The sequence below is a fragment of the Platichthys flesus genome, chromosome 12 (assembly GCF_949316205.1).
Source record: "Platichthys flesus chromosome 12, fPlaFle2.1, whole genome shotgun sequence".
Lineage (NCBI taxonomy): Eukaryota > Metazoa > Chordata > Actinopteri > Pleuronectiformes > Pleuronectidae > Platichthys > Platichthys flesus.
Window position 1 is genome coordinate 14,053,364 of NC_084956.1, and position 26,254 is coordinate 14,079,617.

The 26,254-nt window shown below is 41.3% G+C and overlaps 1 protein-coding gene across 5 annotated transcripts; it reads left to right on the forward strand.

Moving 5' to 3' along the window:
- The first annotated feature begins 236 nt into the window (after nucleotides 1-236).
- golga4 (golgin A4) lies at nucleotides 237-25,636 on the forward strand. Of its 5 annotated transcripts, none has more exons than XM_062401570.1 (25): nucleotides 237-440; nucleotides 2,023-2,100; nucleotides 3,636-3,737; nucleotides 6,308-6,376; nucleotides 6,862-7,188; nucleotides 7,330-7,377; nucleotides 7,506-7,562; nucleotides 7,655-7,753; nucleotides 8,748-8,898; nucleotides 9,039-9,229; nucleotides 10,507-10,590; nucleotides 11,287-11,434; nucleotides 11,521-11,699; nucleotides 11,889-11,987; nucleotides 12,095-12,250; nucleotides 13,091-16,890; nucleotides 16,994-17,130; nucleotides 17,962-18,092; nucleotides 18,731-18,817; nucleotides 20,216-20,236; nucleotides 20,422-20,490; nucleotides 20,875-20,950; nucleotides 23,272-23,369; nucleotides 24,491-24,577; nucleotides 24,982-25,636. In XM_062401570.1, exons 1-25 carry the CDS (start codon nucleotides 363-365, stop codon nucleotides 24,994-24,996), a joined length of 6,387 nt encoding a protein of 2,128 aa, XP_062257554.1. In that variant the 5' UTR covers nucleotides 237-362; the 3' UTR covers nucleotides 24,997-25,636. The 5 variants fall into 5 exon arrangements, with proteins under 5 accessions (XP_062257554.1, XP_062257555.1, XP_062257556.1 ...); XM_062401571.1 differs by having other exon boundaries at nucleotides 16,994-17,115; XM_062401572.1 differs by lacking the exon at nucleotides 20,216-20,236.
- The last annotated feature ends 618 nt before the right edge of the window (nucleotides 25,637-26,254 follow it).

Genomic DNA, 26,254 nt, shown 5'->3' on the forward strand with positions numbered 1-26,254 from the left:
AGTTGTAACAGCTCCTGATGTTTACAAGCCTAGTAAAATAAGTTTCTCTCAATATAGAATAATACTGACCACATTATAAAAGTTAATGTTCCTTCTGTGACCTGATCTGACAGTCGTCTGCTCTGTGCTTTCCTTCCTCCACAGGCGGCGCTGCAGCTCACCGAGTCCGGGCTGTCCCTTTAACTGTGACGTCTCCCTTCTCCTCCACGTTGGCCGCACATGCGCAGAAACGCCGCTCACCTGCTGCGAATCAGGGCCGAACAAGGAAGTCCGTGGCTGTCAGGGCTGAGCGAGAGGAAAACACATCTCGGGAGGACTGTAACTTTCTGCTCGTCGGCTCCACGCCGCGTCCGCTCGGCAACATGTTTAAGAAGCTGAAGCAGAAGATCAACGAGGAGCAGTCGCCGCAGAGGAATGCGCAGTCACCGCCGCAGGCCCAGGTCGGTTGTGGTGCTGGGAGCTAACAGGCTAAGCTAACGTCTGTTTACACTGCTCGACGAGGACGAGTGCGGCCGCGTCACTGATTCGTTCATCAAGAGGAGTCTATTTATACATAATTGACTTACATAGCTTTAAACTGTAGTTAGCTTGTTCCGTGAGTCGGCTCTTGGGGCGTTTTAAAGGTTAGCACCATGCTAAGGCAGTTAGCTGCGGTCAAGATAACGTACAAACTGGTAAATCTGGTTGTCCCACCATGTAAAATAACAAGAAACTAATCGTCCGTGAACGTGTGAGTGGGTGAAATACATTCAAAATGTAATAGACGACATGGGCGTGTCTGTTTATGTTGGCTGCGTGGAGATGACAGCTGGCAGCTTCACGTGTCACATACATATCCTGCCTGTGTGTCGTCAGGATGCAAATATAAAATATGAGGAGGAGCAAGAGCTCAGATTCCAATGTAAGGGTCAAAGTGACTAATCGCTGGAAACGATGCTCCAGAGCTGCTTTCATGTTTAGTTTGAAGTGAGCCACACGTGTCCCTGTTGTCCTGGTTCGACCTCTCCTCAGATGTCTGTGGAGTTGATCAGGGTTTTGCACGTGTTGTTTACCTTTTTTAACTATTGCCGTGCAGTTTAAACACAGATTTTGCTGCGCTTACTTACATCATCAGTTTGTATCGCTAATTATGATTTCAAATGTCACATCATCATTTTTCTCAAGTTTAAAGACACATTTTTGCTCCTGAGTGAAAGTTGTAGTTTTATAATTGTCTTTATGAGCAGAGAATGACAAACATTTGATAAACAGCAAAACATTTGATAAATCTGGGGTTGATCAAATATGTGTTATATCTGCTCACTGTGTTAACACAATGCTTAAACGGTATGTGGTTACATATATTGGAATTTTATTATTGCAATTGATGAAAATGACATCAATTCTTATCGACCAGCCCCACTCTGATATAGCTAAAACATCTAAAACTCATTCATTTTTAACCTCCTTTGTACTTGAAAACCATTTACAGCCTTCTGTTATGGCGACTTTACTCTCGTATTGAGCAAACTTCACTTAGATACTTACAGTTTGTCTGATTTTGTAGTTCCTTACACCCAGTGTCTTACTGCACAACCAGCATGTTCAACTCACTGGGTTCAAAGGTAAAGATTGACAAACAGTGGCGTCACAATTACAAAGAGCAACTTGAATCCTTGAAAATCTCCTATAGTCCTATTTGAATAAGGATGAAGATAACATATATACACGCCACATGCACAGTTTGCACAGCTATCCTAATCAGGACTTTGCACTGATTTCCATTCAATGTGAACAGGCTAACCAAAATCCTATTCCAAGCTTTATCCATGACCAGTCAATGGCAATCCTCAACCTAACCTCAATTCATTTCTTATCAGGAACCATCCAGGGCGTTAGAAATTTAGATTTACCTCAGTCTTGGACCAGGCTTTGTTCCCTATGATAGCTGCTGATCCTGATATGTCAGTGTTTATGATGAAAAAGGTCCTAAAGAGGTAACATAAAACACACATACTTATTTGCACCCATTGATTTTAACAGATGGGCCCTGGTGAGCGGCGCAGCAGTCAAACTCCGCCGTTTCATCACGATGGATCACCTTCTCCCAGTGACAGAGAGGTGAGCATGGTGACAGACTGTGTAAATGTCTAATATATTTAAATCTCTGCAGAGATGCCGCGTCCTCCCCCCCAGCTTCTGTTCCTATTTTCAGTGCAGAGTAATGTTTCTGTCAGTGCTCAAAAACCTGTCTTGTTTTTTGCTACGCTTGATGTTCTCCCAATAACAAACCAGTGCATTTCGATTGCTTTGCCAAGTGAAAGTAATTCCGTTACCGATCTATACCGAGTATAAGATAACTTTATTATTTATTACTCTTCCTCAATTATCTGGTCCCTACTGATTACTTGATGTTGATATAATAAAAGACACATTCACTCAATCAAAGCTGCTCCATTGCTTTAAGCATGGGCTCTCACCACGGGTCCTTAATAATTTAACAGATGATAAAGAAGACATGGAAATGGAATTACCTTGTGATAATTGATTTTATAGATCAAATCAGTATTGCCATCATTTTTTATACAGGTATGGTCTCTTAAGTTTTCTCATCATCTTAACTGCATGTGTTAAGATGTATTTAGATTCAATTCAAGACATTTTTATGGTTCTTTATTCATTATTATTAACTATCACTGCATGAAATCAAATATGATTTTACGACTGCTCATTTAACAATACAGCTTAAATTATATTTCACAGTTGAACCATAACTGCTCGCCAAGGAGAGATTCACATTTACAAGCATTGGAAAGGACATTTTATTGGTGGTGAGCAGACCGTATTTCAGTGTGTTTATGAATAATTGATGTATCCTCCTCTCAGTGTTTTTTTTTCTCGGGGGTGTTGCTGCAATATGTTTCCCCGGTGGACACGGACAAGACGACTCTGATTCGTTAAACAGACCTAGACTTGCAGCACGTCACTGACCACCTCTGTGAGACTGCTGATGCAATGTGTGGTTAATACATATGTTTCAGAGCATAAATTCATGTTTACAGTCTTTCTGATCTTGAGATCAAAAAAGGGCCTAATGACCTATTCATGACAAGTTTTCTACATTGCAACCCAGCAGACCACTGCGTAAGTGACAATGTCCTCATTTGATCACAGTTATATCATCTATACCTTCTCCCTTCTTCTTTGGAAGCTCAGGCCCAGGTGTGGTTTGAGTTCGCGTACCCTCGACTTAGAAGCTTCTTATCATCACAGCATCTTTTTTTCTCTTCTCAAACACTTTGACACACTCTGAAAATGTGTTTTTATTTGATCATTGAACAGATTAAACATGTCTGCGATGACACCATAACTTAAGACGATACATGCAGAGATGTCAAACTGTTATTCATGACATTAATGTTGTTTGAGTGTTTCACTTTCTCGCTTTTCTTATTTTTCTTCCTATTTCATGTAGTCTCTCTCTCTACCTCTCTCCCTCTCTCACCACTGTCTGTTTCTCCATCCATCTCAGTCTGGCCAGACACTCCCTTCAGCGCTATGTCACTCTCATGGTGTTGTTTTATTCTCATTGCTCTCTGTGTCCCTCTCCTTTCCCCCACCTTTTCGTCCCGGTACGGCACTGACGGGGGGGTCAGGTGCTGGCTGGGATGATAGCAGAGCCCGCTTTTCTCTCTGAGTATACTATCTTTGCTCTGGACCACTCAAATCGACCGAAATCGGCCCAGGTAGCCAGTGTGGTGAGTGTGTCCTCACTTCCTCCTCCTCCTCTTCGTCGTCCTCCTCCTCCTCCTCTTGCCCTGATCCTTCCTCCTGTCTCCGCGCCTTTGGGGAATCGGTAGACATGTGGCCCGAAAAGGGACAGCTTGTTCCCTGCTCTCTGTCTCCTGTTTCGTTTGGATGTAGCATCAAGAAGGCATCTCATACGTAGGCTAAACCTGCATCTACTGGGGTTTACAGTTTGGGATAGAAGCTTTGTGTGCTTTCTGCCGTATGTTGGTTTATTGCCTCACCTTTCAGTTCTTATGACCTGCCATAGAGTTTAATACTGCTCCCTTGTTATTAGAGATCCTTTAGTTGCTTGCCTTATAGCCCCTCAACCAACTCCTTGTTATGTTGCCTGAAGGCCTTTGTCCCTTCTCCCCAAAAGTCTGTTTATTTGGAGAGTTGATGTTCTCATTTTGCAACCCGAAGGCAGGCTGTGTAAGCAGTTGAGCTCAATTTGTTTGTAACTCTGACAAGTAAACAAACAAAGCAGTGTCCCTTTGCTCTCGTGGAGTTTAAAAACTGGATGGCATTTATTTATTTGTGGAAGCAGCTAGAAAACTGAAGGCATCATTTGTGACACAAACAACACGTTTTACCGTCAGACAGTTCCAATAATCATTAATGAATTCATTCATTTTGGCCAGAAATGTGTGTGTCGGTATAGTGTGTATTTAATATAGCTTGTTATTTGTAATTTTTGTTATGCACTATCTATTTTAAAACTCTGAATTTAAATGCTTATTGAAATTTGTTTACCCCAGCCACTCTTTATTGGACTGTTTTAATTTTCCATTAATATGGGTATTTTAATAGTTTATATTAGAAAACTATATGACATTTATTTCAAGGAACACAAAAGTCTTCTTCTGGTGTCAGTGTTGAATAATACCAGTGAGGAAATGCCGGTGAATTGTGTCAATGTTTGAGCCTTGAACTGTTGATTGATTACATTTAAGCTAAATATGGTTGAAAAAGCTGTACTATATGTAACTTGGTTAGTCTATAACCTTTTCCTCAGCTTATATCATCTTTATCAGGTGTTTGTCTGTAGAGATCAGTGGATCGTTTATAGTTTACATACTATGAATGGGTTACAGCTACAGATCGTTATAAGCCATAAATATCTTCAATCCATCACAATGTCTGTGTCGTGTCCCATCTACATCTTAACAAAATTTGATCAACATGTCCTGATACAATGTTGATTGCTGAATCCCATGATACAAATCATAATCAAATCAATTTTTTTCATTATTTGCTGTTTTCCGTTTTTTGTATTTAGATGAACAACCCTGTTAACCATGTTTGTCATTTGAGCCAAAACTTATTTAAGAGGTCTTTTCAAATGTTGTTCTTTACTTATCTAGTTAATCGTCATGTTAAGATTTTGGATTCAGATCGTCTTTGTATTTTATGTATTGTGAATCAAGCATGCAGTACAAAAAATAAAAGTCAAGTTTACTGTTGCCCTCCTTGAACTAGATCTCCATTGCTCAAGGTCCAACCTAAAACAGCATTTTAGTGAAATAAGACTTGTGAAAAATGTCAAAGAAATGTAGGCTCAAGTGAACACAAGTGCTGTTGCCATTGAGTATTTAGCCCAGTGTGGGTCCTTGAAATGTAACAAAAATAATGAATTTATTTCCTTTTGTAAACCATTTGCAAAGATCATTTTTCTTAAAAACTTGCAACCTGTGTGCCCTTAAAGGGGTGTAATGCAACTAATGTGTACTTTCATTTCTACTACAGAAACCATACGTGTAAAGTTAGAGCTTCAATAATCCTTGGTACAGTGCCCTTTGCTTGAATGAAGCTCTGTCTTAAAGTCCCTCGCCCCACACGCACGCACATGCACACACATAATGACCTACATTTACTTAATATGTTTGAAAGAAAAAAACACGCCCTGGAAAAATAACTAGATTACTTTATAAACCATTCTTCATTATTGACTTTAAGAGTGATCCTTAAAACCCAGAGCCAACAGTGATTACTGGTCCATAAAGAAAATGTTCATATGAAACAGGAAATAAAAGCTAAATGTTTTGCACAGTAATCCTGAGTAAGGGAGAAGCTCGGAGATGGAAAAGAGGAGGAGATATGTACTTACTCTGCTCCTGCTTCTAACAAGTCAACTAAACCAACTGAGCTGCTCAATGTTCACTCACTTCGATTATGTCTCTGTGCTCTTGTAATACAGCTTCGAGCGCACTGCCAAGCATCTTTAATTAAAATACCGGCTCTTCGACTTGACTTTTAACTGTCTGTTTGTTCTGTCCTCATGGCTGTTCTGTAGAGTCTATTTTTAACCCTTTTTTGTTTCATGTACAGTAGAGATGCCTTCTTTTTAATGTATATAACCCCTCTGTTTTTTCCAAGTTGCATGAGGGTACCCATTGCCCCTGCATTGCTCTCAGCAATACTAATATTGCTCCCTCCAGAGTAATCAGGGAGAGCCACGCTGGGTGTGGATGACTAACTGGTCCAGGACAAATTCACCAGCGCAGCTTTCCTTCCTCTCATTATGTCTTTTAATCTGCAGGTTCCCTCTAAAGGACCAGCCAGGTCTCCCAGAGGCAGCATCAATGGCGAAGGAAGTGCTTCTCCTCACGTAAGTCTTGAAAATACATAAAATGACCCGAGAACGCAACACTGGCTAACACACACCTTCCTATAAACCTAAACCACCTGGGTTTGGGGTTTAGTTTCAGCATAGATTTGAAAAAGGAGCCCCGCTGACAAGCTGTCGCTGGTGCCAGGGCGAGGGGCGCCCACCCTTGATCAGAGGCTGTGAACTTTTCAAATATTTATTTAATTCATGATGTAGAGATGTCAGTTGACTGTACGTAAGCATTGGCCTAGTAAGATCAAAGACGGTTTGAAACACTATGTGACGTTATGAGACATGTTTAACCCATAAAAGTAGATTTTGATATAAATTTGGTAATAAAAGTGATTTCATAAAAAGAACGGTAGTATAAATTATTTTATAGCTCAAAACACATTCAACTGTGCAGTTTCAATTTAATGATGTGATGCTGTCTCTCATTATTTGATTAGTTGATTTTTCATGCAATATCTTGAACATTCTAACAGAGAGAGGAGCCGCAGTCATTTGCTCAGAAACTCCAGTTTAAAGTTCCCTCGATGGAGTCGCTGATTCGTGGCGGTGCCAGTCGAGCAGAAAGTCTGTTCCGCTCCCCCTCCAAAGACAACCTGGTCCGCAGCTCTTCGCGTGAGTCCCTGACTCCTTTGGGAGAAAACGATTCCCCAGGTGCCCCCACATACGATCCCCCTTCAGACATAGAGAGCGAAGCTGAGGAGCCCCAAGGAACTGCCGAGTCCCTCTCCAAAGAGCAGCTGTTGCACCGACTGCTCCAGGTGGAGAGTAGTCTGGGGAAGTACAGAGGGAAGTATTCAGAGGTGAGAGTCGCACAAGTCCCAAAGAGATTCAAATGTTTATACAAATGTTTAAACAAACATTCTGTTTTGTATTCTCATTGAGGATTTATTTCTCTCTCCGTTTCTTCTTCTTTTACGTACCTCCACCTTTTTATTTGGCAGCTGGTTACTGCGTATCGGACTGTCCAGCGAGATAAAGAAAAAACACAGGTAAATTTGCCTAAGTTTTATTTTTTATATTTTTCTCGAAGGTTTTGTTTTCATCATTTGTTCATCGTCAGAAGAAATGTACCATCCTGAGCTGATCAGATTTTCATTTCTGTTCTCCTCTCCCTCAGGTCATCCTCAGTCAGAGTCAAGACAAAGCTCTCCGCAGGATAGGGGAGCTACGGGAGGTACGGCTCTACTTTATAAATGTTATGTCTCTGTACATCAATATCTGTCCGCCTGTTTAATTAAATCGTTTTATATATTGAATGATGTCTAGGAGCTTCAAATGGATCAGCTGGCCAAGAAACACCTACAGGAAGAGTTTGATGCTGCGCTGGAGGAGAAAGACCAGAGAATCTCTGTGCTCCAAACACAGGTCAGTTATATTTGTGAATGATAAACTTATAAATTCTAAAAGCAGTTTATTTGTTTTTACCCTGTTAGAGAAATGTAACAAAAGTTTGACTAAACCTAGTGAGGTCTAAACCTTGTGTATAGCTGAACAAGTCAAAAGAACAGTGTGTGAAATTAAGGAATCTACAGAATGCCAGTTAGCATTGTATTTGTCATCTCATATTGTATTTTGCCAAGTGTCAGTCTGTTGTCAGCGCTTATCTCTTTGCTTCTCTCTGTTTTAACATACACAGTATTTTAATACAACTGGATTTACAACAAAGCTGCTCTCATTTAAAAGTTTGTTTCTGTTTTGGATTGGGTGGGAGTTAGCACCTGGGTATAGCGTGTAGTAGAAATTATAGAAATGTCATTGACATGCACAGGTCCAAAAATAGAAATGGCTCGTGCCAATCCATCATGAAAGATCAGCTGCCAATGGCTTAACTCGCAACACTCAACACTTGACAGGTCAATGATCAGGAACTTAACACACACACACACACACAAACACACACACACACACACACACACACACACACACACACACACACACACAAACACTCAAACACTCCAAGATGTATCATTGGACTGTTTTTCTCCCTAAAACACAGGAATAAAGATGTTGCTACAGATGTTAATAATAGTAAAATAATGACTTTGTTTTTATTTTTAGGAAATATATTTTAGCAATCAACATTGTCAAAATATGTATTTGTACAGATGTTTTTATCTGCTTAAATTCAAGGCAATAATAAATTAACATGATTTATTCTTTGATGTGTTCATAGAACTTTAAATCTTGGTTCCTGGCTCTCCTCCTGCAACATCTGCAAAAACTGTACAGATAAAAACGGATGGAAAAAAGCCATACATTAAATGCTAAATTGAACATAAGCAGAACGTAACATGTTATTGTCTTCAATGGTCAGAAGAGATTCTTTTCAATAACTGAGATTTCTGTTTTTTTCTGTCAGGTTGCTCTGTTGAAGAAACGAGTCAAGGTGTCCTCTGATGAAACTCTGCCACCTGAAAATGAAGTTCCTCAGTCTAGAGATACTGACGACTCTTCCTCTGCCGCACAAAGTCCTTCTAAGGATCAAGGAGCCGAGCCTGAAGTCACTGAGGGTCAGCATACTTTTTATTAATCTTTAGTTGTGAGCAAATTCCACAAATCTGTTTGAAGATATTATTGGTTATATTCATGTGACATCTCTAGGAAACTATATCGTTAACGTTTTAATTAATGTAATGTATTTTCTGGGCAGGAGAGGGCAACAGTGATCCAGCCAAACTAATGGAGGCTCTGCAGAAGAGAGTGACGAGACAGGAGAACCTTCTGCAGAAGTGCAAAGAATTGATTCGTACACACAAGGAGCGCAGCGCCCAGCTGGGCAGTGAGAATGAAACTCTGCAGGAGCAGCTGCAGGAAAGACTGCAGGAGCTTGAGAAGATGAAGGTAGTTAAGACGAGTTATGATATGATGATACTTATTATGCTTGAGTAGTGACCACATTCATACTCAAATATCAGCACGTTTTAATCCAAATTCCAAATTCCAATAAAAGTTTGGAAAACATCTGCCTGTACAATGTGACTCTTTGTCTCTCGAGGCAGTCAGGTTTTTAAAAGCAATTTCATGGCAACAGCCTCTCATTAGAAATTGATGTGGCAGTAAACTGTTATTACGAAGAGGTTTGATTAAACTGGAGCCGAGCCGAGCCGCTTCGGATGACTGATCAGTTTGTTTATAGTAATTCATGTTGCTGCAGAATGTGTGCCAGAGACTTTGTGGTCCACTGATAATGTGACTCCATTATCTCAGTGACACTGTGCATTGCTGTGGTTCTCAGTGTCCAAACATCCAAATTCTCTGGCCATACTCCAGGACGAGGGTTCAGGTCATGTCAGCGTGACAGGACCGAACCATTGTTTTTGTTGATTTCAAAAGATTTAGCTTCAGTGGTTTGACCGGCTTATTTGGCTTCTCCACACTGTAAATATTGTTACAAAGACACTGTTAGAACCGGCTGTAAGTTGATCAAGGTGCTTTCAGTTGATGCCATGATTTGTATGTTAAATCTGCACCCTGTTTGAGAGCAGTGGCCTTTGCCGTGTCCGGAAAAGCAGAGGTTAACTGGCGTTTAGCCCTCTTAAGCAGCATGAAGGCATCCTGGAAGCGCTGGGCTGGGCTGTGCTGTGCTCATCCCCTGCCTCAGACAAATATCCCATAAAACAAACCATCTGTCTGCGATTCCTGTCCCATGGCATGAGGGTTTTCAAAATCTTTATTTGCATCTGGTGTACAGAGTATTGTATCCTGTTTTTGCTTGTTGTACATTCACAGGGAAAATATTGATTTTTCATGTTAGTTTTATCTTATTTTGATAAAAAGGCCACATAGACACTGATGCCTGGTGGTCCACACACATCAAACAACTGAGAAACAGAGACAACCCAGCATTTCCTGTTTGGTAACCTCCAGTTAAGCTGTGGTGGCAGGGAGACATAGCAACTCCATGCCACTGCTGGTAAACTGGGCTGTAATTTGGGTGGACTTGTCGGTTTAGCAGGGCTTGTGTACACTATGATTGCTCGGCTCGTGGGTGAGGAATCATGTGTGGTGCAGAAAACATCTCATTTAGAAGTTGTCTGACTAGAGCATAAACAGAACCTGAGCTTGAAAGTCAGAGACGGCCCAGTGTAAAGTAATTCTCTCATGTTTTCTGTTTGAAGGAACTGCACACAACAGAAAAGACCAAGTTTATCACTCAGCTGCGTGACGCCAAGAACCTAATTGAACAGCTAGAGCAGGACAAGGTGGGTGAGGAGGTTTTTTTGTCTCTAGTCATATCTTCATTGGCGGTCCTGCAGATTCAGTTGTATTAGAAAACCAGACATGTTTTTTCACTCTGCGCCTGAGTTAAGACACCTTGACACCCCATGTTGTTTCTCTTAAACTTTGACCTCAGCTGTGCAGGATGGACAGCAGCTCATGAGATCTCTTGTGATGTAGACTGAAGGCTTGTGAGGTTTAAAACAACAAGCATATGTCCACCAAAGTGAATGCCATATTTGCCATGTCAAAACAGTGTTTCCCCTTATTAACTAGACTGTGATGGTTGCCTATTTTTTACAGTTCTCATAATAACATAGGAGAACTCTTAGTTACTGATTTGTTCCGTTGCTGCATTGTACCGCTATATGCAGCGAAATTTGCAATGCTATTTGTCTTGTGCTATCTTCCCTTAAGTTGTTACCGTCCACACAGACGGTCAGATCTCATACTTTCAGCTGCAGTTGTGTGTGTACCCCTAAGTGGCATGCAATGCAGTTCTCTCTGTTTTTGCGTAGTACTGCTAAATAGTAGGCCGACTTACAAGACAAAATAAACTCCTTAGCTGAGTGAAAAGAGACACAGGGCTTGAGTTAAGGTTTCAATTACAGATATAGGAGAGATCACATCATCATCAGTTTCATTTTCTCAGATGGTTGTTTTTCTTTCATGGCTTGCAGGGAATGGTCATTGCTGAGACAAAGCGGCAGATGCATGAGACATTGGAAATGAAAGAAGAGGAGATTGCGCAGCTCCGCTCCAGGCTCCAGCAGACTACTTCCAAGAAGGAAGAATTACAGGACCAAAAAGAAAAGGCTGAGAAATCAGGTGACTGGAATTCACCTCTCTTAATAGTCAGCAAAAATATTTTTTATAAATATATTCTAATGTCATGTTGTTTTTCTCCCATAAAGCATTTGAAGAGCTTGAACGAGCACTGGGTGTAGCTCACAAGGCGGAAGAGGCCCGCAAGCAGCTGCAGGTTCAGATGGAAGAGCAAGTGAAAAATATTGAAATGGAGGGTGAAGAGGAGAGGAAGAAACTGCAGCAGGAACTCACACGAGTCAAACAGGAGGTCGTCATCATCATGAAGGTCAGGGAGTGACACATTCTTTCTGAAGAAGTTGTCAATACATTCAAATTACTGTCGTTATCAAAGTGTTTCACATTTTCTTCGGTGTAAGCAAATGTATTCTGTTTATTGACTGTTGATGCACTTTGATGTTTACAATGTGTGTTCAAGAAAAAAGAGTGGTATATAAATCTGATCTATTATCATTAGAAATCATCTGAGGAGACAGTGGCTGGTTTGGAAAAACTCCACTCTGAAACTCTGGCTACTAAAGAAGCAGAGACAATTGCCAGAATCAGCAAAGCTGTGGTAGGTGCCAAAAGATTTCAGAAATATAATATCACAGTATAAACAAGCACATTAGATGAAAAACAATTACTCTGTAAATTTGGATTTGACATGATTGTGCTGTTTAGGAGGAATGCAAAGCAGAGTTTGCCCAGTTAGCCAAAGAGCAGGAACAGCAGTCGTCTCTGGCTCTGGAGGATGCCGATTTACAGAAGACTGCTGTGAGGACGGAAGCCGAAAGCAAGGTTAAAGAGATACAGCTGGAGCTGGAAACTGCAAGAACCGTGAGTCTGTTCTTCACTTTTTCTAATGCGGTTATTAACTACGTCTGTGTGAAAGCTTTAAATGGTTTAGTTTCTTCTGCACGTCCCGATCAATAAATAGTCGCCTAAAAAGAAAGAGAAGAAAGTTGGTGTCAGTGGCCCTCACAGGACTGTAATAAAGACGACCAATCATTTCATTCAGTCCAAATTAAATAAGTGACTGTCTTTACCTCCCTTCGGGCCTGTGTTGCCTGCACTGCCTGTGCTCTCACTCTGCATGATGCAGAATCTTCAGCCGTGTAGACACACTCTGTTGAAGCAGAGATCATGGTCAGAATTTATTGAGCGAGTCACATAAGGTCAGCTTCTAGCAGTTCTCAGGGAGTTCATGTTCATGTGTTTTGGGTGCGTAGCTTCCAGAGGGCTAATAGGAGGGGCTGGGATGGGAGTTGCTTTTTTTTAAAGTGTACCCTGCTCTTTTTCCAGGATTACCATCCCCAAATGATTAACAACTGAAATGATGAATACAAAATTGATTTTATATCGTTTGATTTTGTTTATCTGGCAAGTTAGGTAAATGCAGTGTTCAGCAAAGGGTATACACCTTCATGTGTCAATGATTTAAAAACTACTCACTGTACATACTCAAGCAAAATTAACTACAAAGCACAACACATTTTGTTGAATAGAAAGTAAAATATTTGAATTGCCCTCAAACACTTCCTTCTACCGATGGTTTGCAGCCCCAATTGTAAAAAAATAATCCATCAACTGTTTGTTTATATATAAGTCTCAGAAACTTGTGAAAGGATAAACTGTGATGATGAAAGAAAATGACGACCTGCATATGTGTGATTGCAGAGGATACTGGAGCTAGAGAGTTCTCTGGAGAAGTTCTCAGAAGAGGGAGCAAGTCTGTCCAACGAACTCTCCAGTAAGATGGATGAGCTGCAGGATAAACTCAAGTTGCAAATCTCCGCATTAGAGGAAAAGCACCAGGAGCAGCTAGAAAATCAAAAGTGCATCCTCAACCAGCAAAACGATGCCGTTGTTGAGGAGCTCAAAGAAAAACACAGAGTCGAGGTGGAAACCCTCATGAAGGACAAAGAACTGCAGTTCCAAGCACATGTTGAAGATATGAACCAGAAAACATTTGAGAAACTGGATGCAAAGCAGGCGGAACTGGAGGCTCTTTCTTCCGAACACTCTGAGGCTTTGGCCACTAAACAGCTTCTGGAGGAGAAGTTGGTGGCAGCTGAGGAGGCTCAATGTTTAGCTCGGAAGGAGCACGAGGAGAAGTTTCAGGCTCAAGCGGCAAAGCACAGTGTCGAGCTTGCAAACATCAAACAGGAGCATGAGCAGTCCTTCGGAGGTGTGGAGAAAACTCTGAAGCAGGAACTTAACGCTATGCAGATCGTTTTGAGGGAAAAGGAAAAGGAAATTGGGGAACATGTCCTTCGAGAAAAAACACTAAAAGAGCAATCACATTCCAATATGCAGGAGCTAAATGTCAAGGTTAAGGAACTGGAGGAGCTGCAACAGAGTTTATCACAATCCCAGTTGGACTACAGCAGCCTTAAAGAATCTAATGCACAGTTAAGTAAAATCTCAGAGGAGCTTGATCAGTGTAAGAAAGATTTGGCAGATTTGGAGCATCTGTTGGAAGCTGTAAAGAAAGATTGTCAACAGAAAGAGAAGTTGCTTCAAGAACAAGAACATCAGTTACAACAGACCAAAAAGGATATTTCAGAGAAAGAGAAGTCATTTATCGCAGAACTGAACACTAAGCAGGAGGAACAAACACGCTTTAAGAAACAGCTGGATGAAAAGAATGCCCATGAGAAGAAGATGAAAAACACTATAACCGAGTTGGAAACAAAGGTAAAATCACAGGAAACAAAAATGGAAAAGTTCAAGCAGAAGGCCAAAGAGATGCAGGAGAATTTTAAGAAAAAGCTTCAGCAGAACGAAGAGACCATGAAGAAGGAACTGGCGAAGAAGGCGACAGAGCTTCAGCAGAAAGAGCAACAAGTTCAAGAGAAGATTCTCGAGATGGCCCAAACAAGCTCCCATGGCCTGAGCACTGCAATGACAGAGCTGCAGGCCAACCATAAGGAGGAGGTGGAGAAGCTACGTGACACCCACAAGCGTGGGGTTGAGGAGCTGCAGCGTCAGTGGCAGGAGAGGTTTGGGCAGCAGGAAGAGGAACTGATGGAAAAACACTCAGTACTGCTGCAGGAGAAGGCTCAGGAGTTGGAGGAATTATCTCAGCAACTTAGCAAAAGCAGAGAGGACACTGATCAAGTGATGTGTGAAATAAAGGACCTAAAAGAGGAGCTGGCGATTCGAGAAACCACCGTGCAGAAACTGCAGGAAGAGCTTAACGAAGCAGCAGTGAAGCTGGAAAGTGTTTCTCAGGGTGAAGCGGTGTTGAAAGAGCAAATGGAGTCAGTGGAGAAGAACCTGAACCAGGCCATGAATGAGAGAAACGCCCTGCAAGACAAGCTGAGCGCGAAAGAGGAAGAGAGCAGAGAGAAGATGAAGAGTTTGTCAGATAAATTGGAGGAAACGGAGACGCAGCTTAAAGCACTGGAAAGTTCCAGATTCAAAGAAAGTGATGACCTGCAGAATAAATGTGACGAAGCTGCCCGTCAACTCCAAGCCAAGGAAGCAGAGTTCCAGCAGCAATTAATCATGATCAATAAGCAACTGGAGAATTACTGTCGGGAGGTTCAGTCTCAAGTGGAGTGTGGCTCTAATGAACTCGGCCATAGAGTTGAATGTAGGGTGAACGAGCTGAAGGACAGGCTGCTGTGTAGTCAGAAAAAGGTAGGGCACCTCAAAAACACTATCCTCACTAAAGCAGATCGCATTTGCACTTTAGAGGAGACTCTCCACCGGCAGATGGAGGAGAACAAGAATCTATGCATTTCATTAGAACAGACGTCTGCTCAGGTAAGTGCTCACGCAGAGCACATCAAAGCCTTAACAAACGTCAAGGAGAATCATTCGCTGTCTATCAGTGACAAAGTTCAGAAAATCGAGGAGCTGAGGGAAGCGAACAGAATCATATCAGATAGGATGAAAGCAAACGAGGCGCATATCAGTGATTTGGAGAGCATCGTCAGTGACTTGAAACATCAGCTCGAAACTTGCATAAAAGAGAAGGAGGAAGCCATAAATCATCTGAAGCAGCAGTATGAAGAGGAGAGACAACAGGCGGCTGCTCAGATGAAGGAGACCATTGAGAGATTGGAGCAAGAGAGGAAGTGTGCGTCAGAGCAGGCAGACGCACTCAGGAGCAGACTGTCTGAGTACGAGAATAAAGCAGAGATCAAGTTCGTCCAGAATGACAACACTATCACATCTCTGCTGGCCCGGCTGGAAGAGCTGGAGCTCGAAATGTCTGAAAAGAACGAGGCTCTGCGAAGCCTGACAGCGAGTATTGACAATCAGTCCATCAGCAAGTCCGAGATGGACCAGGTGTTGAGCGAGAAAGAGCAGAAACTCAGCGGACTCACCTCGGAGCTGGAGAGTTGTGTCGGCCGACTCGCCGAGCTTCAGGAGCAGTTAGCCTTAAAGTCCAAAGAGTGCGAACAACTCGCAGCAGATCTAAAGCAGCAACACAGCATCAGGGAGAGCGACAAAAGGGAGCTGGTGGAGCAGCTGCAGCAGACCCAGATGCAGTGCGCTCGGAACGGTAACTCGGAGCAGGAGATGGCAGGGAAGTTGCACTCCCTCGAAGAAGACAACCAAAAGTGTAAACTCCAGCTCGAGAGTCAAAGGGAGGAATTTGAAAGAATGAAAAGCGAGATTATCAAGAGCAAAGAGGAGAGTCTGAAGGCCACTGGGGAGAAGTTATCCGCAGAGAGCGCTCGGAAAGTGTCAGAGCTGAAGAAGAAAGCTGAGCAGAAAATCGGTCAGATTAAAAAACAGCTGACCTCACAGCTTGAGGAGAAAGAGCAGACGATCAAAGCTCTTCAGACCAGCGTGGAGGAAATCAAGAGCAGCGAAACGTCAGGCCAACAACAAATAGAAACATTAGAGGAGAGACTGAAAACTTTGGAGGAAGCTCTTGTCAAGCTAAAAGAGGAGCAGGAGAGAGAACTTGAGCAGACACTGAGATATGAGAGGCTTGAGAAAGAAAAGTCTGTAGAAGAGCTGAAAACCGTGTATGAAGAGAAGCTGTCCTTACTTCTGACAGATACAGCTCAACAAGGGGAACTCAGAGAAGCTAAATCAGCGCTTCAAGAGATCGAGGCAAAGCTAAAAGAAGCAGAGGAGCAAAATCAAAATCTCCTCACAGAAATAAATCATCTGAAAGAAGAGATGCGTGAGAGGGAAGCCCGGCTTAATCAACATCAGGAAACCATTAAACAACCTGAAGTTGTGGCTGAGATGACGGTCGAATGTAGCAGTGCACAGCAAACCAAGAGCGTGATGGAAAACCAAACGCAAAACCACTTTCCCCTGCAAGAAGAGGACGGCGATTCCCTGGAGTCGCTCAAGAGCAAACTGAGTCAGGTGTCGAACGAGAAGGAGAAAATCCACAAGGATTTCACCAGGTTACAGAAAGACGTGCGATTACTGAGGAAGGAGCATGAACAGGACATAGAGTACATGAAGAAAGAGTTGTTAGAGGAGAACGAGAAAAACCTGAAGTAAGTGCATGATATCAAGGTAGTTGTTCTCTGTAATATTTGAACACATGCTTGTGTTGTGCAAACTAATTCACTACATTGCTTTTACCTTCTGTTGTAATAGAATGGAGTTGGAAGATATGGAAATGAAGCACAATTCTGCCATCAAGCATTTAATGAGAGAGATCAACACACAAATGGCCTTAAAAGAGACGGAGCTGGACTCGGCAGTAAAGGAAGCCATTGGTGAGGCGGACGAAAGTAAATCTACATTCATCATATTCAAAGTGATGAGATTTGAAGCAATGGATATGACTGATTAAAGAAGACATATGCTTAAATTCAGGTTCATAATTTGTGTTATAATTTGTAAAGATGCACATGCTCTCATGGTCAGAAAACACATCACTTTCCTCATTCTGTCCATTGCTGCTGCTCCTCTTTTCAGCCTCAGTCTGAAACACTTGGTTTCAGCTCCTGTCCCCCTCCTGATAAAGGGCACACTGCTCTGATTGGTTAACCGGCTTTCTTTGGAGGTGTGCCTGAAAATCCTAATACAAATGAAACTTCACATGACATCAAGATGATGCAGAAGTATCAGTATTCAGGAGCTTCAGTGTGTTATGTTGGGGAGAGGAGCTCACTTTGAAGGCTTTGTGCTTTTTAACTGCCGACATTAAACATTCACAAAAACCTCTATAACATACTTAATGAGAGAAAAACTGAACAAGCATCATATGTCTCCTTTACAATAAGTATTTTTCTTGTGGTGAAGTCCTTACCTTCTGGTACAATGCAGTCTGCTCATGTGTCAAGCTTCCAAGTATTTGACTTATAATAGTAAAGATGATGACTTCCATGTACAACAATAGTGTGAAAGAACATGGAAACATGTTTTATTTCATCTTGACACTGGGTGGAACAGAATTAAGGGGTTGTTGCACTTGGACCAGTGGAACCGATTTAGCATGTTTCCTTATTTCCTCCCTGGTTAAATCCTGTTAAATTCCAGATGGGTTGTGAGAGAGCGGTTTGGAGCATGACTCTGGTTTTATTTGCTAACTCTGGCTTCTGTCCCGCTCCTCGACACAGCGAAGGCCCAGAGTGTTGAAGCAGAGCTCATCACCAGCCACCGTGAAGAAGCCAGTCAATTCAGGAAGGTGATCACGCAGAAGGAAGATGATTTGCACAGAACTGTTCAGAAATATGAAGAGGTCCTACAGGTATAGTAAAAAAAAAAGAACAATTCATAGTTTCACTGTAGAAAGGAGATTGAATTCTCTCACCATTTGGAAGCTATCACTGAACTAGTTGGCAGCTATGTTCCCTTGGACCCAAACTCATTAGTCATCTGATTTAATTTATTGATTTTAAACTGACATAAATCATGATAAACATATGTCTTTTTAAGTCATAGATTATTCTAATACACAGTATTTCACATATCCCCATGGAGCCTCCTACCAGGATCTAAATGAACTTGACTTAATTATCAGCGACAACTTTCTAGCCATTGAAGGCAGGTGTATGACCACCAAGGGCTGCCACAACAGCTTCAGTAAACCTTCAATTTTCTAAAAGACCCTCCTCAATCTCACCTAGCTGTTAAGCTGGGTAGAGATCTGGTGACTATGAAGATTGTAGCACACGATTCACATCATTTTCATGCACCTCAAACCAATCAGTGACCTCGGGAATCTGGTTAAATGATCATTTACCAGCACTCAGCGGCTGGTATGAAATTTCCCTTGGTTACTGTCTCCAAATGTAATTTAAGACAGAGGCCTTAAATAGTTGAGTTGTGATGCTGAGATGAAAATAGGAAATGACTCAGCCACTATTATCTGTTTTTCTTTTGTAGAGTCGAGAGGAGGAGATGGGAGGCAGAGTGTGGCAGGTCCAGAAGGAATTGGAGGATTTGCGAGCGACTAGCCACGGCCCGGCTGAGGTACAAACAGCTCTGACCTTCTGCACATTTTCACCAGCTTGACAAACATCTGTGACTGGTTTTACGACTGGTTGATGCATTAGGGACATTTTCCCATTTACACAGATGTAGAAATTCATACCTGCAGCTATCAGTTCTTTATATACGAGTCTAGAGGTTAGGATTAAATTGATATACTGATTTGAAGTCATAAGTCACGAAACAATAGCGTCACGAAATAAAAAGGGCTGTATGAAATCACTTTTTCAGTTTCCTTCAGGGATTTTGACGGAAGCATTTGTAGTTTTGAATGGCAAATTAATCCAGGTGCATTTTAGTTTCAGTATCACAAGGCCCCTTCAGTCGCTTTATAATTGAAAGTTCATATTCAGGATAATAGACTAAGCAGTTACCGGTTATCTTGTCCCTTGCCTTGTTTCGTAATTGGAGGATAACGTCTGAAAGCTTGGAGACAATATGCCTTCGCTCTTTGCTGCCATCAGTGTCTCGGTCCGGTCGCGTGGCTTCTCTCCAAAGCGCACCGGATGCTGTGACGCTCGTTTGATTGGCTCAGGAATGTTCTCCTCGGCAAACAGAGATCGCGAGGCAGCAGCCAGACTCGATCCCTGTTCTCAATTATCATCATGCGAGGTGATTCTCAGCCTAAGATTCATACCACATCCATACTCGCATTCAAGATGTGTATACTGGCAAGAGTCCATAAAGGACAGAAGTAGTCCTGAGAGACGCTCTAACCCAGGTGCTGAGGGTGCCATGAGACCCCTGCATTGATTTTTCTACTCCTGTCCAGATGCACACAAACAAAGAGTTACGTTGCGCCCTCTGCTGCATTTTCCCCTCGTGAGGTCATCATTTTTATGGGTGGATTGAACGGGTTTACGCTTCATGAGGCTTTTCTTTACTACGGGGCTCACGAACCATTCTTCATTTAGACAGGGGCTCTGCATGCCTCCCCGTAGAGACCACACTCTTTTCAGTGTGTTCACAGTCCTTTCATTGCACTGTGAAATTTAAAGATGAGGCAGCTTATGTTCTACATTTTCGTTTTGGCTAAAAATCCCATGAAAAGAGCGGCATTGAGGTTTGAAGTTATGTTCATGGTAAAGATGAAAGGTGTGAACGGATAACACTTAGGCTCTGTGGCAGAGAGGAATCAGCTCAACCAGGATTTTTATACACAAACAATATATGTGATAAATTAATATAGGTTTTGATTGATATTTATTGACTAATAGAAACATTTTGAATATCCGTACCCTCTGCGTTTAAAGTTAAACTTTGTAGTTTAAATGTCATCATACTATTTTAATTTACATACAGTATTTCAATTTTCACTGTAACTACACATATATTTTCCAACTCACAGTATCTTCTTATTTCTCTTTAATTCTGGTTCAGATGAGCTCAGAAGAACTACAGGTACGTCTGCAGCTTCACTGGTTTCACTCTTTTATGAGTCATATCATCTAAGCCCATTATCAATGTTAAACCGGTCTTTGATCGAGGAAACATGCATCATGTGAGAGCTCATACTATCAGTGTGTTGTATTACTTGTTCCACCTCCCAGTTCTCATGATAATTCATGTTCTGTCCTTCACCTCAGACGCAGCTCGCTGAGAAGACTACCTTGCTGAGCGAGGCTCGGCTGAAGGAGCAGGAATTTGTTGAGAGAGTGAGTGTCGACCCCATTGTGTGTTAGTGTGTCTTTTGTAGTGTTTTTGTATGTGTGTGTGTGCTCTTTGCGGGGACAAGTGAACAGCAAATCCCACACAGAGTATTCCCAGGGTTCTGTGGCCTCTAGCTAGAGCAGCTACTGCTCTCCCGCTGCATCAACTTAATTACGCAGCACATCTGTTTACATTTGGTTTTACCCCATAAACAATCAGAGCAACGCCTCCTACAGTTTTTCTCACACACATCATCACCAAAGGACGACCGACAAAATGTTTTTTATCACATGCAACAATTTAAGCTAATGCATATCATTAACCCAGTGGGGTCAGATAGCCCTATTGTATTGTTAAACTCTGCATGCTTGTGTGTTTCTCCACGGTAGATTCACTCGCTCGAGGACAAGATTAAATGTTTCCACCGAAAGACTGTTGTAACTCATCTTGGGAGCACATTCAAAGGTAATGTTAACACCATGAATCAATTAGTTCTGCTTTTTGAAGATATTTCCCCTTGGATCAGCTAAACAAAGATCCCCTACACAGCATCTGAACACAGGAGAGTTTCATTAACAACAAACCTACAGTAAACGAGGTCACACAACGTGTATTTATAAAGGGATTTTTAACACATAATTATTACATCGTATTAGGGCGGGCAAGTATTAGGGCTACTTAAAGGTAGGGTTGGCCAGATGGTTTATCATACACATCTTATTTGTTGAATTTGTAGCCATAACTAAAGTCATCTGGAAAAAATGTATAAAACACAGCCGGTGACTGTTGCCCTTTTACTGTAATAAACACAGCCAAATAATTAATATGGACAATATCCAGAAGTTATCGAGCGAGTCACGTAAAAGTGGGCTTCTAGCAGTTGTCAGGCAGTGCGTGTTTGTGTGTTTTGGTTGTGTAGCTTTGACATTTGGTCATTTTAGAGCGGATCAGCTTTTTAACCTGCATTAAAATGAGGAATGTGGAGGAGGACATGTTTGGTTGTGGTCGACTGTAAGGTTATGGTTAGTTTGTGTGATGTTTACAGGGGGTTTCATAGTATCTAAAGAAACCATTACTTTATTGGGATTTAAAAGCTTGGATCAAGAAGGAGAGGAGCTCCCGAAAGCACATGCTCTTCTTACTGGTTATTTTTTTCAATATGGTCCCATTACTGTACGATTAAAATAGTTTTATATTGTGTTACCATGGTTTTATAGTAATTGTCTCAGAACCATTGCTGCTCGTTCAGATCTCAGAGTTGTCTTCTGCCTAATCTTCTAGTAACCACATCAACTTGGATCAAAGGTGAGGCAAGAGACACAGATCCTGAGTTATGTGTACTAACGTGTTATTTTCTAGACTGGTTAAACTATACTTTTGAGGACGTTTTTATTTAAATGTGATTTAACCTTGACTGGTTAGGGTTAGAGTTAAGGTTGGAGCTGTTGTTATAATTAGGGATTGGTTATGGTCGGAGTCGGGGTAAGTCATACAGCTCTTGTTGTTGAGGTCTGGATCCACCTCTTACAGCTGTATCCTCGACTATATCATAGACTAAACGTGGTGGTGCCTGCGTGCGTGTGACAGACGGTGTTTAGAGAGATGGAGTGAATCCTCCCCTCCTTTCCTGCTGCTGTAATAAAGAGGAGCTGCTGTCAAGGGGGGGGTGAAGAAGCCATCCTTGGATTTAATGGGTTTTGCAGATCGTGGTCTTAATGTTTCCCACACAAGACCCTGCGGCACACACAGACTTCTCAACTCATCCCCTACACACAGACTGTATCCAACCTAACGCCTGCTGCATCCTTTGTTTTCTTTTGGACCACTGTGCTTATCAGTGAAAGTGTCCACCTCTCATTGTGTTGAGCCGCCGTAACCCAGACCGAGCTGTGATTTCAGGTATACTGCTGCTGGTAAGTGTTTTCAGGTCTGTAGGTGGCCTGGGCCAACATGGGGTCAGGAGGACAAAGGCGAGAAGGAGGATATATTGGTGACGCTTTACTTCCCAGCACAGATAAAAGTTGTTTACACTACACTAAGCGCGCTGTCTCCCCTGGCTCATTCAGGGACATTAGTTGTCGCCTGAATTATTATTCCCGCATAACAGGTTGCGATTGGGAGTTGTTCCAAATTAAATACATGATGGAGATCATTCAGTTGTTGAAGCGGAAGCTTAAGTGTTACCAGATCCTGTCCAAGTTGTCACGCTGATTCTCTGATTCATAGATTTTAAAGGGATAATGGTATTATAGCTTTGGGGCTGAGAATTAAACCGTTCGTTCTCAGACTCTTGTATTATTAAAATGCTCCTGCTGAGTCTCGTCATTCTTTCCTGTGCTTGTAGTCGCTGCTTAATTCAGACCCATGCCTGCACAGAAAGAGGTTCTGTGTTTGGTTGCTAAAACAAACATGCTGTTGTCGGCTGTGACAATTCAGCTGGAGTGAGTTTAACTGTGTAATGGTGGTACTTCCAAACTTTAGAAGAAAAACCAAACACTGTATGTTTACAAACCAAATTAGTTAAGTTTTTAGACACATATTCCAATTTTAATCTTAAAGCAATGTTTTATTCTTTAATTGTTTATTATAGTTAGCAAGGAAATCTTCTGCGGATATACATTATATCTTAGAACAGAGACCTGGACAGATTGGTAGCAGAGTATTTACACATACTCTCATAAAACTCTATGAACTAATTGATAATTAAAAATGTTTATGAAATATTATTTAAATATAAAATGTACTTTATAGTGGATTTATAATGAAATGTCTGCTTGTTTTTACAGATCCTGTTTTCAGCAGCACTGATGCTCTTTCAGAAGCCACTGAACTGGAGTACCTGAGGAAGGTGTTTTTTGAATACATGATGGGACGGGAAACAAAAGTATGTTGCATTTTTATACACAAAAAATATTTTTGGATTGTTAATTTTCTTTATTGTTCTTGTTTTTTCCTCTAATCTTATTTGGTAATATTTCAAAATCCCAACACTGGATGATTGTCTGGATGTCTGTCACATTACATGGCACCTTTCTAAACACCCAAGGAAACCTTTCAAAACCTCATATATATATATATATATATATATATATATATATATATATATATACACATAGGCTGCTTATTATACATAATATGTGAATGGTTAAACTTAAACCAAGGTTATAATCAGATTGATGCAAATTCACTTAAAATGTTGTAAAACAAAATTAAAGGATAAGAGGTTATGCTCGATGTACATAAAAAAGGTGATACTAAGTTCAAGTTTGATATGTTTTATTTTATAAATGTATAATTTTTCAGTAAATTTAACTTAACAATTCAAAATCACCTCATCAAAATCCCCACCTATGATATCACTATTTTTGAAGTGAGTGTGAAAGTCGTATAGAAGTCACGTCATGTCCAGTTTTCTCTGGTAAAATAAACAGTGATCTCTTTAATTAACAGTGCTGTTGACATGGTCCTAAAGTCAGCGGGACTTTCTCTGCTCCTCAGCAAACAGTTAGTCTTTATGGCCTCATGGCAGACCTCCCCAGTGTTGGAGGAGGATGTCCCCCGGCCTGCCTTCTCGCACATGCATCCTGCATGACGCAGAATTGCCATTTAAAGACATGCTGGCCTTGTTTAGTGTTAGTGGAGTGGTTAGGTTTCCTACACAGCAGCCCTGTTTCTGATTATCCCCGGCGTTTACAGGGAAATGCATGCTCCCTGGCAGATAGGCCTGGAGTTGATTATGCAGATAATGTTTTTCCCCTTTTCGTTTTCTCGGTCCTGTTGGACTTAAATTGTCTCAGACCAAGTACATTATAATTACATCAGGGTTCCAGGGTAAGAGGTGTGTGTGTGTCTGGTGTTTATCAAAGGGATATTGAAATGAAAGATGAAGATGACAAACTCTTCTGCGTTGAGGAAGCTCAGATTTGATTGTTTCAAATGTCATTTGTGAAGCGTTTGGATTTGTTTATTTGTTTGATCATTTATTAATTTCTTTCTCATCCGCAGACGATGGCCAAAGTGATTACCTCCATGCTCAAGTTTTCTCCAGATCAAGCGCAAAAGGTTTTGGATATAGAAGACTCGAAAACGACTGTGAGCATCTGTTTACCTCCTCAGGATACATTGATGCAGAGTCCTGCACGAGCAAAGCTCCGCACCAGACCCAACCCGTTACCCGCTATTACCTCCACGTCAAATCCCGACCCGCTAACATATGTCCCACACCCCGACCCTTCTCATGTGTTTAACAAACATTCTATATGCACAGCCACTCACTTCAAATTTTATATAAATATATTTTTGACTCCTTTCGCAACCGTTGTGTGGGTTACCCTGCAGGTGTCTGCTAACCCAGTACAGGACTCTGCTTTTAATTAGCTCATAGGCTGATCTCACCTCAACCTCCTTTGCTGTTATATAAAACATCTATGATGAATGAATTCTTCATTGATATGTTCTTGATTGACCAAGTTTGTGTCATGTCCGTCTCTCTGCAGCCTTGGTTACGATGAGTTGCTGAATAATTCGGGGACTTTGGAGGAAAATCTGCTGTCGCTGCTGCTGAAGGGGAAGACTGCCATGGATTTGATCGAGCGCCTCTCTGCATTCTTGTCATTTTATATCTGTGTGTGTGTGTGTGTGTGGCTGGGCTGCTGTATGTGTGACTATATGTAAAGGTATGAGGGAATTATGAGTGAATATGCCAGAAACACAAATCTTCCATGAATCCAGTTTTCCTCTATTTTTAGGTTTAATTTATTTGTTTTAGATGAAGACAAAATTTGTTTATCTTTATTTCAGAATGTTTGAATATGGTTTGGCTTGTGCAATAAATTATATTCTCATAATAATGTATTGATGCTGACGGTCAGTTGATTAATAGGTTTCTGTGTCGTGCCGCTGTCTGAATCACTTCCTCTGTAAAACCCTAATCGACCCTTTAACTGTGCACTCGCACCACGTTAAGATTCTGGACCTTGTTTGTCTGACGCAGCCTTTTTGTGCTTTATATTCTGACACTGACACTGACATAGAAATCCCCCAAAAGTCACAACTGTAAATTGTACTGTGATTATGAGAACTGTACTATAAAGGGCACTATATGACTTGCTTTACATTTTCAGACTAAAAGATTAAATCCTATTTACAGAACACTTTTGTCACTCCTTTGTCCTTCTTATCTCTCTGTGTCTTGAATGTAAAATCCAGACCTTTATCTCATTAGCTGTTTTCACATAGTTTGGTCCGGTTCACAGGCTAAAGAATGATAACAGACAGTTTAAATAGACACTGCAGACGTCTCAACAAACATTGGTCGTAAAGATCCTCTTGGTCTTGTGTTTCTTTAAACAACGGTGAGCCACTACAAGCAGGTGACCTTTGTTTAAACTTTCATTTATTTCTTACAACAGATCAGTTTTCTCACGTAAAGAACATATATTTGTATTAGACTGTGTAAGCCCTCATTTGAACTTTATATGTCAAGAATGTTATAAGTAAGTAAGTATGGATTTTGACTCCTTTTCTGTTGCATAAGTAAATTTAAACCTCACAGAAAACCAATGTACAAGAGAATTACATACAGAGCGACACTGTAGAATTAAATGAATTCTACATCAGTAAACTTAAACATTTAAAACCTCTCCAGACATCTGTGAACATTTAACATTTTGTGACCGACAAGGTGTTTTAAAGTGTAAAGAGGCATTTACATTTAATTAAGTAGCATATTTATCAGATCATTTTCGAAAACTGGTTAAAACGTCACAC

Bases quoted from the DNA above. Each gene is read 5' to 3' on its own strand.
- golga4 (XM_062401570.1), top strand. From the start codon at position 363: ATGTTTAAGAAGCTGAAGCAGAAGATCAACGAGGAGCAGTCGCCGCAG. The intron at 441-2,022 runs GTCGGTTGTGGT...TGATTTTAACAG, and splicing joins AGTCACCGCCGCAGGCCCAG to ATGGGCCCTGGTGAGCGGCG. The intron at 11,700-11,888 runs GTCAGGGAGTGA...TATTATCATTAG, and splicing joins AGGTCGTCATCATCATGAAG to AAATCATCTGAGGAGACAGT.